The sequence below is a fragment of the Brachycentrus maculatus genome, unplaced genomic scaffold (assembly GCF_059751285.1).
Source record: "Brachycentrus maculatus isolate JH-2025_06_01 unplaced genomic scaffold, ASM5975128v1 h1tg000117l, whole genome shotgun sequence".
NCBI classification, from domain to species: Eukaryota; Metazoa; Arthropoda; class Insecta; order Trichoptera; family Brachycentridae; genus Brachycentrus; species Brachycentrus maculatus.
This window is the reverse complement of record NW_028280870.1, coordinates 59,267-78,031: the sequence shown is the minus strand read 5'-3', so window position 1 is coordinate 78,031 and position 18,765 is coordinate 59,267. Positions and strand designations below refer to the sequence as shown.

The following is an 18,765-nucleotide window of genomic DNA, read 5'->3' as shown; positions in this document are numbered from 1 at the left end:
GCGACGCGTCGCACGTGAGAATTATATGTTTTATGTAAAAGTTCTAAAAATGTGTGTAGTTGTGTTTGTCGATAATGGATAGAATAGTAATTGCTATATGTGTATATAATGATCTTTTGTAATCTTCTTCATCTATCTTGGAATATCAAAATGTAAAAAATACTCCTATGTGGAGAAAACAAGATTAGTAAACAAGGATGAATTTCGGAAACATTTGTAGCTCTCAAATTTACCTAATTTGTGTCCGTTATTTTATGACTAGTACATACACATATATGTATAATATTACATATTAGTATGTTTTCAAATACCAGGAAGCATCGGATAATATAAAGACCATAAACATTAAAAGAATATTGATTTTTCTGTCAAACTTTATCCTCTTTGTATCGTGGCGGTTATTTTTCGTCCTCGCAGCAGTATGTTTTTCGTAAAATTCTGTGCCAGTATTCTGAAACTTCCATACCGTATGTATTTTTTATCTGTGTGTAAAGCATGCATACTCGTTATGAACCCGTCAGTAATTGGTCACGTTTCTTTTGCAACAATTAACGATGCTGTTTTAACCTATTTCCGAACTTCAAAGAAATTTCGACATAAAATACGTGTGTCTTTATTTTTCATAGTCACATAATCAAAAAAATAAAGGGTGTTTGTATGAGTTTCTCATTTCAGTATAAGGATAAGAATAACATTTTTTTTTCAGTTTATAATTTCGCAACCAAATGCAAACCGGAAGGGTATATTCTTAAAATTGATTAAATTATGAATATTTAATGAAAAAAAATACTGGTTTCGAGAACATCTGTAGTTTTCAAAACTAGTCGTGTTTATATTAATAAATTCAGAAAGTGATCTTAGAAAAAGTTTTTTTTAATGGAATGTTTTTGCAGATACTTTGTGGCACATTTCATAAACTTTCTAAAATAACCAACTTAGTTTTTTACCTCTTTTTTATCGGTACATTGTTTCTCCAACCGGTTTCGACAAAAACCTTGTCATCATCTGGGTTAAACATATACATGTTTAACCCTGATGATAACAGGTTTCTTGTCGAAACCAGTTGGAGAAAAAATATACCAAAAAAAAGTGGTTAAAAAAGAGTTGTTTTTATTTTATAAAGTGATTATATTTTGAATAGTTTAAATTTAAAAATAGGACAATTTTCGTAAAGGACAACTTTTTGTGTTTATTTATGTAAATATGACTAGTTTCGAAAACAGATGTAGTTTTCAAAACTAGTCGTGTTTACATGAATACATTTGAAAAGTGGTCTTATACAAGTGTGTTATTTTGATACAGAATTTAAAACATTCATAATATTGTGAATATTCCTAACATTCACAATATTTTAACATCGATCTAAAACTTTTGTTCCTTTTTCAGTTTTGTTCGATTGTTTGATTCCTGGATTTTTTCAGGTGTCTTGGATACGTCACAGGGACCTGCACATCCTGACTGTTGGCAGCTACACATACACGTCAGACCAGCGCTTCCAGACCACGCACCGCCAGGAGACGGACGATTGGGTCCTGCACATCAAGTGGGCTCAGCTCAGAGATGCTGGCATGTATGAGTGCCAGGTCTCCACGCAGCCAGTTAGGAGCTACTTCGTCAACCTCAACATTGTTGGTGAGACAGAAAACAACCTAGGCTCGTATTCATACAGTATTACACTTTTTCTTCTTCTTCATGAGCCCTCTGACCTCCACTGCTGAATATAGGCCTCTTACCCTTCCTTTCATTTCCCTAACTCCAAAACGTCAAACCCATTTCAAATCAAATAAAATAAAACATTGTTATCCGTCATTCATTTATTTTAACTCATATACTTATTACATAATAAATGGACATTGGCAGGCTTATATCCAAGAAGCAATATTTTATTTTATTTATTTCAAAACATATTACATACATAAGTCATATATACATAAAATATTCCCGATGAGTAATTTCTATTTCTCATTTTGGGACCAAAATGAGGAATATAAATTACATTTCTATCTTCAAACCAATCAAAGATAAAATAATGATACTGGTCAATGTTTGACCCTTATACAGCCGTTTGAAACTAGTGGTGATATATAGTTCTTTTACAGAAATATCATCGATTAAAAAAAAATTATGCACAATTCATTGCAACCTTCTTCTTTTTTAACCTTCTGTCCTTAGTGTTGGACATGCGTAGGCCTCTACCGTGTCCTTCCATTCCCTTCGATCGGTTGCCAAACCAAACCAAACAAAAACAAAATAGTAATTTTAACTAGTTAAAGTTAGAACCTTATACAGCCTTTTGATATTAGTGGTGAAACAGTGTTTTGACAGAAGTATCATCGAAAAAAAAGAATAAATTATTTTCAATCGTCCATCCTCTAGTGCTGGATAAAGGCCTCTTCCGTATCTTTCCATTTTTACGGTCTGTTGCTGCTAGCAGCCAATTTCTACCCCGCACAGCGGCTATGTCGTCGTACCATCTTTTTGAGATCTTCCGACGCCTTATTTTTTCTCCCAAGGTCTCCATCTCAGGATTTCAGGGGTCTATCTTATGTGGTCCTGTCTTGCAACATGTCTCGCCCATTGCCACTTGAGTCTTGCTACGCGATCCATGAATCCACTTTTCGGGTTCTGTTCCTAATTTTTTCATTTTTTATTTTATATCTCAGGTTAAAACCTAGCATTGAAATTTTTCATGAATCGCTTTATGCATTTGAGCTTCTCTACGCTTCTTTTTGTCAGAGTCATGGTCTCTAATGCATATGTATTCGCTGGGAGTATGCAGGATTCATACGTTTTTCTTTTTGGACAGGTTGGAATCTCTTTAATCTCAATTAATTAATTGCAATACGAATTAAGAAAAATGATCAACATTTATTAAAAATGAATTGAAAAATGATGAAAACAAGGAAAGCAAAGGAAGTAGGATAAGGCAAGGAATTAAGGAGAGGAGAGGTAGAGAAAACGAAAGAAGAATATGGTGTACAGGTAGGGTTAGAAGGAAAGATAGTAATTTTTCAGAGATGGTGTATTTTTCACATAAAGTGGTAATTCATTCTATAGTCTTGCCGCTTGGACAGTGTTGAAATTACTGAAGAATGATGTGCTTTGAAGAGGAATGTAAAAATATATTGTCTTTGCAGGATCTTAAATTCACTGTATCCTCTAATATTTCAATCTTTCTAACCACTAAACACGCGTAAGGTAGTCTTATGTATGACACTATATTAAAATTATATTCTTATACATTATATTCAAAGTAAAGAAAGTAAGAATACCCCTATGAGATACGTAAATATACTACAATTGTTCCTGTTTATATTTGCATAAACCTGCATCCATGTTTATAATAATATGACAAAACTTTCCGACAGTCTGATACACAATACTAAACGTGCTGAAAGACAAATAAGGAAAGTTGTAAGCAGAACTGTCCCTGTTATCATAAATAATATAACATTACCTTATTTACAGACATAAATATAAAGGTCGTTTATATTCGAAGAAAGGATATATGAATCAAAATACAAAATAAACATAGCTGTCAGGTCAATAGATATGTATTCCGAGTTTATTTGAGAGATAAAACATACTTTCATTAATAGATTCAGTAGTCATTATGTGGAAATATCCATCTATTTTTAACTTGAATTTTACTTGGGAAATACCGCTATTCCTTAAAAGCTATTGTGACACATGTTTCGATGCATTCCGCATCATTTTCAAACACCGTATCTATTATATATTCAAACACGGTATTTGAAAATGCTACAGAATGCACCAAAACACGAGTGTTAATAGATTAAAAAAATAGTTGTACATACCACATAAGTAATATTGAAATAGAATACAGTATATAATACCTATCAACATAATTTATATTATACATATTTACCGGATCATTCTGAAGAAGGTTACTCAATTCTGTACCTTTGAGAGTACAGAATTAAGTAAAGAAAAAATTACCTTTCAATTTAGGTATGTCACATAGTGTGGGTTGTATTTCTATAGAAATGAATAAAAAAGAAAAACCCTAGCGTGTTATTTTGTTCTTCTATTGTTTCCAACAATTTTGTCATTTTGGATGAAAATACTATGTACACTAGACCAGTGAACTCCAAACTTTTTTTATCGCGTACTTTTATGACGAAAATAATTATAAATTGTACCAATATGAACCCAATAAAAATTTTGTATTTTTTTGAACGGAAAATCAAGATTTTTTAAAACGATATAGTATATGTACATGAAATTTAGGCATTTTAATTTAATGGGAACAATTTGATAGAATTCGTTAATTGATTTCGGAAAAATCTAGCTTGAATCCTCCAATAAAATTCAAATTTTGTTTTCTGTTATAATTTTGTATGCGCAAGGGGACATACAGTATTTTGAAGATAAATTTTGCGTATCTTGTAGGATTTTCTACGAACCCCACTTTTAAGACCACTGCACTAGACAATGGTTTACCGAAATCTAAAAACGATATCATGATACTGTCTCTAGAAAATTCTACGTAATTTCTTCGATCGCAATGAGACTTAGTTACAAAGAGTACCTATTTATAAATCTAAAGATAATATAAAGTAACGTCATAGTTCTTATCGTAGTTAAGAAAGGCTGACTTGGTTATTTTATATACTTTATAAGTTCGTCAGAAATTGTCATCCGGCCCTTCTGTTTAAAAAGATGGGTACTCAATTTTCGCTTTACTTAAAGATTTTATCAGTAAAAAAATATTCTTTGACGTAAAATGAAATAAAAAACATGCTGAATTTATTTTCGTTGTGTTCATACTAGACATGGAATCGAATAAAAATAACGATTTATTTAAAATTAGCCTTTACTTGATTCGGTTATTGGATTTGAATCATTATAAAAATTTACTGAAAAGCTAATCAAACTAATTATTGGATAAATTTGGTTACGTATTGCATAAACATAGTTATCAATACATTTCACATAAAAAATCCCAGGAGCTTACGACCTGGCATTTAATACACTTATGTAACGCTCATCATTCTGGCAATTATTGATTACATCTATATTCCATTAAGTCTGAAACCTGTATATATGTAATGGTCCCAGAACCTTTCACATGTCGGTACGATTAAAGATACGTTTGGAAATATGGCTGCTTGTAGAGTCATCGATTGAGAAATTGTTGAAGCATTTTATAGTATCCTATCTTTTTTTATATAAAAAGGAACGACAGATGTTTCATATCAAATTGAGATACCTATAATATTGACATCTTATCCGTAGGGTAAATAGAAATAATCTAGTGTCTGATGCAATAAATAATAAATATTGATAAAAAATAAACTTAAAAAAAAATCCAATATAGATGGCTGTTGTGTACTCACATGTACTGTGTTACGAGATTGATTTACATATACACCCCTGGACAAAAAAATTTACGAGTCCTCAAAAAAACTAAAATTGACACATAATGAATTATTCTTGATATTTAATTAGTTTTTTTTGTATTGTTTAACATATGTGATGACTACTCGTTACTTCAAGGTTAAAATGAAAGATCTTACTCATGAATTGTACTTAGAAATTGCCATTATATACCAGGTATCAGATTATCCGAACCTTAGAGACCCATAACGGTTCATTTATGGTCGAGTGTTTGTGATGGAGTAATAAAAGACATGTAATTTTTTTATTCATATTTAAGAAGAAGGTTCTAATCGCTTTATTTTAAATTAAGGTATTTTACATTTAAACATATTTATAACATTTAAAAATATTTAATACTTAGTGAATTCACCTTTATTTTTTATAACATGTAAAATTCTATTATTTAACGAAGCGTAAAGCGAATCTTAAATTTCTGATGTTATTTCTTCTTCCTAAACTTGAATCAAGTTTTTTTTTAATTCCTCAATGTTTTTTTATTTTTTTTTCCCAACTTTTTTTTTCATAATCGCCCATAAATTTTCTATCGGGTTCAAATCAGGACTATTCCCGGGCCACGTCAACGATTTTAAGCCAATTTTATCCTTGTATTCAATGATCTGTAAGAAAAACAATAAATTATTTATCAAGTGGTCTACAAAGTGCATTAAAAAATAAATATTTGTACTCACAGTGCGGGCTCTATGGCACGGCGCCAAATCGTCCTGAAAAATCGGGTCCGCGGTATACTGCGTAATGTCCTCGATTGTTGGAATAAGATGGTTTTTCAGCACTTTTTTGTACTGGATGGCATTCATCGTACCCTGTATAAAATTTAGAGGTCCCAAACCGTACGCTGTCATGCACCCCCAAATCATGACGTAGGGTGAATGTTTAACGGTTCGAGGGACGCACGACGGATGGTATTTTTCCCCAAGTTTTCGTCGAACTATCTTTATGCCGTCTGGACCAAAAAGGTTGAATTTTAATTCATCGGAGAAAATAACATTTTACCAATCCTCCAAGGTCCAATTCTGGTGTTCCTTCGCCCAATCCAGTCTAGCCTTCTGCATTTTGTTCGTCAGTAATGGTTTCTTTGCGGGACTTCGTGCTTGGAAACCATGCTCCAACTGCCGCCTGAACACTGTTTTTACTGAAAATGTTGATTAGCTAGTAGACTGCACCTCTGCGTGTATTTTGAGTGCCGTTAAAAATCGATCGCGCATAACAATTTTTTTTATTAAGCGATCATCTCGGGCAGATGTCGCGCGCCCCCATCCGCTTCCTTTTTTCCGTTCTATGGATTCAGTTTGTTGGAATTTTTTTAATAAAAACCTCACTGCACCTTCTGAATACCCAACTCGACGAGATATTTTACAATTAGATATGTTTTGTTGCGACAGTGTGATTATTTTGGATTTTATCGCTATCGACATTTGCTTTGCACTTTCCATGATTGTTGTGTTATGTTCCCTCGAACGCGGGTAAAACAAAATTGTTGAGACATTTTAAAATGTAAATATTGTAGAAAGGTGACACAAAGTGTCTTTAATTTATTGAACAAAAGAAAGAGGTATCGATAAAGGATTTCTTAGAAAAAGAGTTCAGTAAAGTCAAGGCGTGCGGTAGCAAGTAAACTCGTAAATTTTTTTGTCCTGCGGTGTATATATATCTAGGACGTGGTGTGGTTTTCAATCATGGGTAGAATGGTTAGTGTTAAATAAACATCGACTCAAAAAAAAAAATATTCAATTCGGTTATTGGATACGATCATTAAAGCTTATCACACCAGTTAGTGAACTAAATTGACTGTATATAGCGTATTTCTAGCTCCTAATAATTTAAAAATTTGACATCAAAAACATAAGTTGGAAAGGAATTTATGCTGAGAAAAAGTAACGAATGCCATCCCAATTTGGTAACTGAAAAAATAAAGCTACCCATCAGTTACACGTCTAGTTCGTTCAGTAAGATAATTCATCTAAATCTTTTGAAATATCACTTGATCTCCACTTCAAATACAAATACAAAAACAATTTTCTTCGAAAGATCAGAAAATACACTTTTCATTCCTTCAATACCTGTGAATTCGCTGGTAAATAAACAAGTTTCAGTCCACAATATTTTGAGAATGTTCAAATACTTGTTTACAAATCTGGGTTTCTCTTTTTATGAATTTTTTATAAACATTTAAAATTAATGTTTTACTTGGTAAATACCACTATTTCATAAAATATATTATGAAACGTGTTTCGATACATTCCACTCACGTTTGGAAACGATGCGGAATGCATCGACACACGTGTCACAACAGATTTTAAGAAAGAATAGTACAATATTTACCAAGTAAAACTTAAATTGAAAATCGATAGATATTAATAACCACAATGTGGCTGTCGAATAAATTGAAGTTATTTACATTTTGATACCTCAACATGGACGAAGAAGAATATGGAAGTTTTGATATTAACAGGGCTTATCACCTGTCAGAAGATGGTTAAATGATCACTTTACACACGTTTAATATTCACCATTTACCCCATGGTTGACAACCACACTACTCAAACTCGAGTCACACTATTCAAATTCAATACTAAAAAAAGAGAAGTGTGGTTGTCAATAACAGGTAGAATGGTGAATGTTACACGTATGTAAAGTGATCACTTAACCACTTAACCAGCCTATGATAGGTGATAAACCCTGTAATTGAATTGTCAAAGTTTATCTTTCTGTTCGATCCGTACGTGAAGCTCGGTTTTATATAACGAGATGGTAAAAAGTTAAAAATACATGTACCGAGTTTCCAAGTTACAATATGGCTAACATCGTGTCGGGACAAAGGAAGTTGTAGAGTAGTATTTATAATAACAATAAAAAATGTGTGACCCGCAAAGCCGCTTTTTCACGAGCTTATCAGTATGTATGAGAGAATGGAGAGGAGAAAATGTTATGTAAGCATGGAAAATCCTCTCTGAGGGGGTTACTCTCTAACGGTAATACGGCGCGAATGACGAAACCGCGCGTAGTGAGACTAGAAGCTTTCGAGAAAGAAATTGTTATAATTGATATTTTCTTCTTATAAATATCTAAGGGTTTATTTCGGAGTGGGAAAGTACATATAATTAATTTTAAACAAATTTTTCTTAAATTTCCAATTTCGTTATTGACAAAAACGAACCCGAAATCACAGTTTTACTCTCAAGATTCTATCTAACTGTACATTGATGCTACTTCAATGAATGTATAGTAATATCCATTTTTTATCTTTTTATAAATAGTTGTATCCATTTTCAAAGAATCCATTAATGCCTAGTAATATCCATTTTTATACAGTAATAAATAGTTTTATCCATTATCCATGAATGTACATGTAATAATTATCCATTTTTTTCCATAAATGTATAAAAGTAACCATTATTTTTTTTAAAAAAATGTATAGTAACTCCATACGGCATTTGATATTTGATACTGAATGCACCAAAACACGTATCACGATAGATTAATTCGTGATATTTACCAAGTAAATATCACGAATAAATTTTAATTAAGATCGATCACAGTGACAGTTGAATCTTTTAATGAAATTCAAGTTAAATCTTTATGATTCTAATAAAACTGTACCTGTAATTATATTATTTTTCAAGATTCTTCTTTTACGTCTCTAATCTCACTACTGATCATTCTCTCCCCTCTTTCGACACAACATCGTCTGCATCGCTCATGTTTTGAGATAGTGTTGTAAAAAATACTTATATTATTATAGGACTTCTTTCAAGTGCTCGCATTCATTCATAGAGTTTTGATAAACCTGAAGAAAATAACTTTTTTTTGAGAAACTTACAAGCAATGTCCGTTAATCGCGGATTACCGAGACCGCGGAAAGCGAAGGATGCCTGTACTCGCACTTGCGTCATCGTTCCGCTTTTCTCAAGGGATAGGCAAAACGGTTATAATGCCTCTTCCTGTAACTTCGCCTATCCTTGTACATATTGTAGGTACTCTTGTCCCGGGATAAACTCTTGCTCGAACATACTTTCCCGTCTTGTGACTTTTGAAACAATTTAAATCCTGGAGATATTCTACATATTTTAATCGTACTTCGTGTCACAGATATTCGCACGAATCTCTCCTGCTTTTATCTGATAATATATGTACATTTGTTAACTGTTGATAGCAGTAATTGACATCGTAACATTTGTATATATTCCGCTTTTGTACGCATTTGATTGAACACGCTTATTTTAGAAAGTTTTACTTTTATTTCATTGAATATTTAATATTTTTCAGGAACTTTGAAATGAAAAATCAAAGAGAATGCAAACAATCATATTAGGATTTATCACGTAGAAATACATAAATGAGTAGTTATTTATACAAGAATTAGTACCAGTAACATATTCTACAAAAAATCTATTTGGAAGGATAAAAGTACTCAGACTTAGAATTAAGTACTTAGGTGCCGTGGCGTAGTTGGGTAGACGCTCGACTGCGAAACTGGCACCACGGGTTTGATTCTCGCCAATTGCTAAATAAATTCACGAAATATTTATTTTCAATTGGTCTGGATGTTTGTGACACATTTTCACATCTACCTTCTCTATCATTACGATCCTACCTGCAGATAAGCCTGTAAAAGAAGAAGCTATGGGGGGGGGGGGGTTATTCTTTTTAAAAAAATTCACTAATAAGAATTCTGCAGGGAAGTTGTCTCAAGATGTTCTAACCCTATATAAACATTAATCGTGTATTTTGCATTGATTCGGTATTAACTTGAATTAACGGTGGAATTACATGAAAATAAATATTCAAGTTTAACGCTTGTTTAAGACCACTTTTTGAGTTTATTAATATACACAAACACGAGTAATTTGAGAACTGCATATGTTCTCATCAACATTATGTAATTGCATTATATATTTATATTATACAACACATGTATTTCCTAAACATCTGTCGTTCTCAAAACGAGTTGTGTTTACATAATTAAACTCAAAAAGTGGTATTATACAAGTGTTTTATTTTATATTTAAATATTTTTTCTTGCGCTTAAATTTTCTTGTAAAATAGTTTAAAATACTGATGAAAAGGTGAACAGCTGTTATACAAATAAAAAATTAATACATGCTTTAAAAACATAAACATAAAATTATTTTCGAGCAATCATGTTATGCTGTGTTAAAAGAATATACTTTTTTGCTGTGACAGGACATAAATGGTAATTTGTTTTACAAAACCAATATTTAAAGTTTTGTCAATAAAATTTCGATCTCAAATTTATGTTTCATCTCCACTTATACATAAAAATATTTTTTATCAATTCATTAATTGGTTCGGCAGTCACTTTGTGGTAAAATCAATCCTTGTTTATTTTAATTTTTACTTGGTAAATACCACTATTTATTAAAATCTATTGTAACACGTGTATCGATGCATTCCGCATCGTTATCAAATATCGTTATTTTCAAACACCATTTTCAAACATGCGGTAATTAAAAATGATGCGAAATGCATCGAAACACGTGTCAAAATAGATATTAAGAAAAAGTGATATTTACCAAGTAAAACTTATGTCGAAAACATTTTTAATGTGTTTATTTTTATTTATTTGTCCGCCTCCGTAGTGTAATAGTCAGCACGCTCGGGTACTGTTCTGGAGGTCCCGGGTTTTATTCCCAGGGGGAGTCAAATAAATAAAAGTGATTTTTTTCACTGTAATATTTATTCAATATTACCCTGGACTGGTACCTGAAGCGGAAGGCTGATCACCTTTCCTTCATGCGTTAACAATCAAGATAACACTGCGTTTATATGATGCAGTGCCCTATGCACCATTAGGGTGCGGATTAGGGTTGTGATTTTTTTTATTTGTTTTTAGAAGGTAAAAAAGAGATAAAGTACAGGTATAAAGTGAAACACACCTAACTCGTGTTTTGTTCTAGTTAACAGATAATAAAGGAGACGAGTCACAGTATGTTTCATTATGGTTTCTCTCAGCTTGATGGATAAACTTTGTATGTTTGTCAGTGGTTTACAACTATAGTGTTTTATTGCTACTTGTGTAAGTTATCAGACTCGGTGTCTTGAGGCGGACTTATACTATAAGTTTATTTCAAGAAATTTGCCAACAAATTATATAAAATAAGTTTAAACAAGAGAATTCCTTTGGAACTAATTATTTTAAAAGGAATGTTAATTATCTATATTTAAAAAAATAAACATTTGCATTACACCACTTAACAAGTTTTATTTCATTACACACGACTAGTCCCGATAAATCTAGTCGTGTGTAATGAATAATATAAGCAGTGTTATCTTGATCGTTAAAAATACGAGGAAAAGGTGATCAGCCCTATTACGATTCAGGTAATATAAAATTCAGGGTAATATTAAGTAAATATTTGATGTGAAAAATCACTTTTTTGTTAATTTATTTCGACTCTCCTGGGAGTAGATCCCAGGACTTCTAGCTCGGTAACCGAACACGCTGAGCACTATACTATGAAGACGGAGAAGAGTGAAAAATACGAGTACCAAATTATATTCAAAATAAACTAATTGTAAACAGGAAATTGTCTTCCAAGTAATAGAATTAATATTTTAAATAGCCTTATGAAAATATTTAGATGTTTTTCCCCTCAGGGCCTAGACAACATTATGTACAAGCTTTCGGTCAAAATTCGTCCTTCTAATTGAAATGTCAAATTCATACATTTCAATACGAAAAAAAACATTTACACGACGTTTAATCTAACTCAGTCAAGGGAATAAATTCGCGACTTCAAAGCTCGAAAATAAGAAAACTTTCGAGAACATTAATTGCCTCACAGATGAGATGTAAGAAAATTAGTTGAATGGTGTGCGTCAAGCACCTTTTAAAGTCCTTTATCCCGTTTATCGTTAACTTTGTATTCTATCAAACGTGTCAGGCGAAGTTTTGTCGTGAGCAAAGTTCCAGACGAAGGTCCGCGGCAATAAATATTTACCGAGGCACTTGTATATATTATAATCCAACGCCACGTAGCTGCTCCGACTCTTTATTCAAAGTTTCCGCGTTGAAAAACTTGTAAAATATTCTCGCCATGTGACGTCCCAAAATGGCGTCGATCGGCGGAAAGTGCGGAGGGTCGGAATGAAATAGTTTTCCAAATCAAAATCCCGAAATACAGGTGTGTCCCAAAAGTTGGGAAATTTTTATCTCTCTAAGGAAAATTAATGAACAAAACCGGTACGAATTGTTAAACTAACTAGATGAAGCAATCACAATTTAAATCATTTATTGTTTCGACATTGATTTTGTGGAATGACATGTTGATTCTTTTAAAAATGAATCACTTGTATAAAACCACTTATTGAGTTTTATTTCATTATACACGACTAGTTGAAAATAAGAGTTGTTTTCATCAACAGATGAATAGTAAAACTTAAATCACCTGTCAATGAAAGCAACTGTAGTTTTCAAAACTAGTGTGTAATGAAATTAAATTCAATAAGTGTTAAAATACAAGTGTTTATTTTTTTTATTAATCACATTTTATATTTAATCTTAGATAAAAATCAATGGATTCACAAATAAAGATTTCCCGAACACAGGACAATTCATTTATTTTCATTAATTGATTCGACAGTCACTTTGTGATAAAACCTATCCATTTTTCGTTAAACATTTACTTTTTACTACCGATTTACTACTGATTATATGATCAGTAGGGGTGCAGCAAAAAACAAATTCATTCCATGACTTTTGGGACACCATGTACAGCAACAGCCGGCGAAGTTTCCGCGAAATAGTCACACTGTAGGTAACGTATCGCCGGTGACATATTTTTAATAACAGAACCTCAACTACTCGAAAACGGGACGTAAATAGGTCGACTATTTACAAAGTCGGCGGGGCACGTATTGGGAAAGTTTGGGAATATTATTTATGGAAGGCCTTTATCTTTGAAAAGCGCCTCCATCTACTCACCCCGAGATGCTCGTAACTCGTAATGATTACTCGCAGGACATGTCTCTTTCCCGGGACACTGCCCCAAGCTCTGTTACTTCACCAATATTCTTTTTACCAGTTTCAATGTCAATATTCCTTATTTTTATTAAGCTTCCAATTTCGCCTCTGTCTGTGTTCAACTCCAAAATGATACGGATCATTTTGTTTATTTTGAAATCCAATTAATTTCGTAATATTGAAACAGTGTGAAACACTGTTTCAATATTACGGATATCTATTTAATTTAGTTTATTTTCCACAAAACTTTAAAACGATATTAAATCAATAATTTTGAGATTACGTTTATAAACAGTTTTGTAAACTAATTTCGAAATATTTATTTATTTATTTCAAGAAGTACTCGTTTTTAATTTGCTTAAAAATTTGAGCAATTTTTTGTTGTAATTTTCCATTTTATAACAAAAATAATGACATCATTTTATTCAGTGTAATTACATTAGTTACACTTAACAGACGGGGTAGGCTAAACAAGTAAATATACAAAGCTTACAATCTGTCTTTGGCTGGTTTTAGAGATCAATTTATATATTTTTCTAAATTCACCATTCTATCCATGATTTTTGAAGATTGTGTATATTTTGTGTGACAGGTTAGTTTGACACATGATGGAAGAGTTTTTGAACTGCCGACTGGAAAAATTATAAAAAAAAGCTTTTGGCAATTCGTAAGACTATATAAATTTCTTTGTCTCTGTTGAGATATCAAAAGACATTGTTTAAAATTAATTTGTAGAACCCTAAATTATTTATATAAAGCAATGTAGCGTAAAAGTTGTGTATCACTGGTAAAGAAGTAATAATTAAGCAATAGACACTAGTATAAGTAAATTGAAAAACTATATGTGTTTGTACTCGTATGTGTAAATATAGGTTGTTGTTTTTAGAGGTATACAAATTAAAATTTCCCGAAATAAATTGATGGTGGCACCCGTCGTGTGGCATGTTGCGCCATCTTGTTGAAACCACAGCTCTGTCACATCAATGCCATTCAACTGAGCTACGAAGAAGTCAATATCTATATCTACATATGTAGAATATATTGTCTATTTATTCATCTTTTCGGGATTCGGGAAACTCAAATAAATATTTGATTTTCATTTTCAACATTATCCCCATAAAAAATAGATTGACAATCGGTCTCTAAATATCAAAGTCTCTAGAAATAGGAACATTGAAGTAACGTCAAATTTATTTACACTTTATATATAACTATAAAGATATAAGATTAACCCAGAGGTCTATTTAGGAATCCAATTTTAATATTGGTAAATACCGAGTCTACTGTAAAGAACTATTGGGAGATATTGAAAAGAATTTGCTCAAAAGAAAAGTTTGTCGCAGGGAAGGTATAAGGTTTTATGTACATTATACATTTAAGAAATACGAACAAAATGGAAGAAAGTAGATTTAAAATAACGCGGATAGGACATGTGTTTTTTTCGTAGTAGGGAGTGCCCACTAAGTAAGTAAAATGTTAAATCACTTTCTTTAAAACAGGTTTTTATTTTTCGGTTCGGTGTAGAGTATAAAAGGGCTGTGTTGTGCTTCAAGGAGATTGAATGAATAGTCTCAGATCTAAAAGGACCATATGGCCATTAGAGGAAGACGTAAGATGTTATGGCGAAGTTGTCCTTTGAGCTCGTGAAAGGCAACGTAGCCACGCGTGCTCCATTCAATAATATTCTATACCGAGTTTATAGTTGAAGAGGTTGTGACAAAACGATACAAGGACCAGTTAATATAATGGGTGACTTCGCTTTCACGAAGGACTCCAATTTGATAAAGACATTTTCAATCCTTTTTTCCAACATTCTGCGACGAAATTCTTTTTTATATACTTTTTTTTACTAAGGGTCTTATATATAGAGTTGGTTAAAATATTTTTTTTTAGATTGAATATATAATAGTTAATTATTTTCCATTTTTAGTACAGGGCGTCCTTCCAAGTTTATTTTCCAATTATATTTTTGAAAAAAAAATTTACAAAAAAAAAGATTCCGCGTAGTGGAAATCTTTACATGAACTTTAATTTTTTGTTAGTTAAGTGGCAAATTTTGTATCCGGCAAGTGGCTGCCGCCAGTGTTGATATACATTTGTACCCATTTTATAAAATTGTTTGTATACTGCAGCTGTTTAGTTCATAAATGTCAAATATGATTGACGTAAGAAGTCATTTACAAAAATTATAACATCTTCCGATAGGGTGACTAATTTTGCGCCACTCCTTATAACCTTCACCACATTACACATAAAAGTTTTATTATATTTTATTTTCTCTTTATTTTAAATTCTTTTATATTTCTCAATACAAAATAAATACAAGTACATTTCTTTTAATACAATACAAAAAAAGATCCCTCTTTCTTTCTTTCTCTAATTTAAAGGCTTATTGTTTGTTATAAAGTACACAAAAATATAGAGCAAAAATTATAAAATAATCTTAATATATAAATATATATATGTACAAATATATGTATTTATAAATATATATATATATATATATATATATATATATATATATATATATATATATATATATATATATATATATATATATATATATATATATATATATATATATATATATATATATATATATATATATATATATATATATATATATATATATATATATATATATATATATATATATATATATATATATATATATATATATATATATATATATTGTAATTATATAAACAATTTATAGATCAAAGCACAAAAGCTTAGAGCTTTGATATTCCCCTTTCATATTAGTAGTATTTCAGTTTCGTAATAATTATACATAATTGTCCAGATGTCTAGACACGTTGATTATTATTTCGAATTGGCTGTGGTGCTAATACTTAAGTGCCATCTACTGTATGTTATTAGATTATCATAACAGTTTTTACCGTATATATTATTGATATTGCATAATCATTATTTTTTACTCAAAATTTTTGTTGTTGGTTTTAACGTTATAAAAAAAGTTAAATTTATCTACACTATGAAGTTAAGGCCGTTGTTATACTGTCCCTGGTATTTAGGAGAGTTCCAATGAAAGAGACCCAATGTCATTTATTTTTCCAATAACGCGAGAGAATAAAGAGTTTTCACAATAATTGTTGAAAAGTATGACAACCTTGAACTAAGGAGAAAAAATATTTTTAAATTAATTTTTTACCCTCTCAAGCTTCGAAAACCTTTTCAATACTTTATTTTTATTTCTTCAATTAATAACTATATTTGATGTTTAATTTTTTTTTGTACTTAATTGTATTAATATTGATCATTAATTATCTTCATCCTTACTTTTCTTGATTTTTTATTCTGTATTATTCATTCTATAAGACACTCAACATCCCTACGGATCTAGAAATGAATGGAATAAATTTCCATCTTCGAATACCTTCAAAATGCATCGAAACACGTTTCAAAAAAAATTATGGAAATAATGGTATTTACTTATATGATGCAGTGCTCTATGCACCATCGGGTGTGGATAAGAGTAAAAAAAAGTCAAAATGAATGAAGAATCAATTAATGAAATTAATGAATTTTTGTATTTCTAGATTAAATTGAAGGAAGTAAATATTTTGTATTTATTTAAAAAAAATTTAAAATAGGCCACTATCCCTGGCAGCTTCATTTGATAAAATTTTCGGAGGAAGCAAAATTATAAACAGGGCAAGTTGTTCTGTGTGGTTTTTGCGAATGACCACAATGAAATACATTTCTTTACATTCTCCCATCTTATCACAATACATTTATAGAAATAGTGGTAGTAAACCTTCTTCTTCATCTTGTTGTAGCTATCGACCCATCTCTTTGGTGGTCTGCCCGGGAGTCTACCGTGGGGTTGGCCGTACAGTGCAATGTGGGGGAGTCTAGATGGTTCCACTCTCCTCACATTGTCTCCTTCGTTGCCTTCCCCACCTATCGACCTCGCATATTTCCCTGATCCTGGCATTTCTTATTCTATCTCGAAGACTCTTGCCTGATATGCTTCTTATAGTCTTCATTTCTAAGCGCGTTTTTGTGGCAGCGGTGTCTGCTCTACTTTCGATTCCATACGTCATGATAGATCGGACACAAGTTTTGTAAATCTTGATTTTGCTGCCGATCTTCATCTCAGGGTTTTTCCATATGGCGTTTTTCAGGCGTCCTGAGATGGCTGCATCCTTGTTCACTTGCCCCATTACTTCGTAGTAAACCGTGAATTAAAAATGATTAATTTTAAATACAAAGTGACCGCCGAATCAATTAATGAAATTCCCAAATTGCTGCAGTATTTTTTGATTAAATTGAACAAAGTATTTTATTTTATTTCTTAATATTTCTTATTTATTTTATAAATGTTAGAATAGGCCATTAGCCCTGGCGCCTCGTTTGATCAAATTTTCGGAGGAAACAAAATTACAAACGGGGCAAGTTGTTCTCTGTGTGGTTTTGGCGAACGAGCACAATGGCCGGGCGAAGCTCTCCTTCCCGCCCAGTTTGCACCCTCGGCGAGTTAATGAACTCTTTATCTAACCACTTTGCCTGTTAACAGTTCCCACGGCGACCATCCTGGGCGGACCCGACCTCCACGTGGGGAGGGGCAGCACCATCAACCTGACTTGCCTGCTGCGCTACAGCCCCGAGCCTCCGGCCTATATCTTTTGGTACCACAAGGACGAGGTAAGTTCTCGAAGTGAAATTTATCCTTATATGTCCTTTTTATCATGTCTTACGTATGTGATGATTTTCCAAAAATGTATGTTGTGTATTAATTATCCCAGGAGATGTTTCTTTAAATTACAATATACATATTTTTATATGGGATTTGCATTTATTACTTATCTTGCTTATTATGAACAAAGTTTATAGATCATTTAGTGAATTTTTTTTCTTGAATGTTTTTCGCAGATACTTTGTGGCACATTTTACAAACTTTAGAAAATAAAACAACTTTATTTTAACTACTTTTTATTGGTACACTTTTTCCAACCAGTTTCGACAAGAACCTTGTCATCGTTAGGGTTTATGTTCTAATTCTAAAACATTAGAAAAAAATATTTCTTCTAACTTATTAAATATGTTTTATTTGAATCTGTATTGTGAATAGGGAGGGTCCGATACATTGTGGGAAACTTGCCTGGCACAGCGCGGGTGTAAACTGTGCACCTATAATGTTCTCTGTGTTAATCTTACCATGATATTTGTGTGAAAGCACTAAAATAAAGAATTGACATGAAGTCAAGGTTCTTATAAATTACAATATTAACACTGTCAACAAATCTTATTTTCTTTATATATTGGAGCGGCAGATATTATTTACATTGCTTTTAATGTATACAAGACCAACAAGGATTATAAATATTAAGTTTATG

At 31.7% G+C, this 18,765-nt stretch overlaps 1 protein-coding gene across 2 annotated transcripts in view; it reads left to right on the top strand.

The window, feature by feature from the left end:
• LOC148309752 (zwei Ig domain protein zig-8-like) overlaps window positions 1–18,765 on the top strand; it is a 111,099-nt gene that overhangs the window by 53,941 nt on the left and 38,393 nt on the right. For both annotated transcript variants that reach the window (XM_088259437.1, XM_088259438.1), the window contains exons 3-4: window positions 1,422–1,632; window positions 17,946–18,073. In XM_088259437.1, the coding sequence (XP_088115563.1) occupies window positions 1,422–1,632; window positions 17,946–18,073 (339 nt within the window). The remainder of the gene's footprint in view (window positions 1–1,421; window positions 1,633–17,945; window positions 18,074–18,765) is intronic.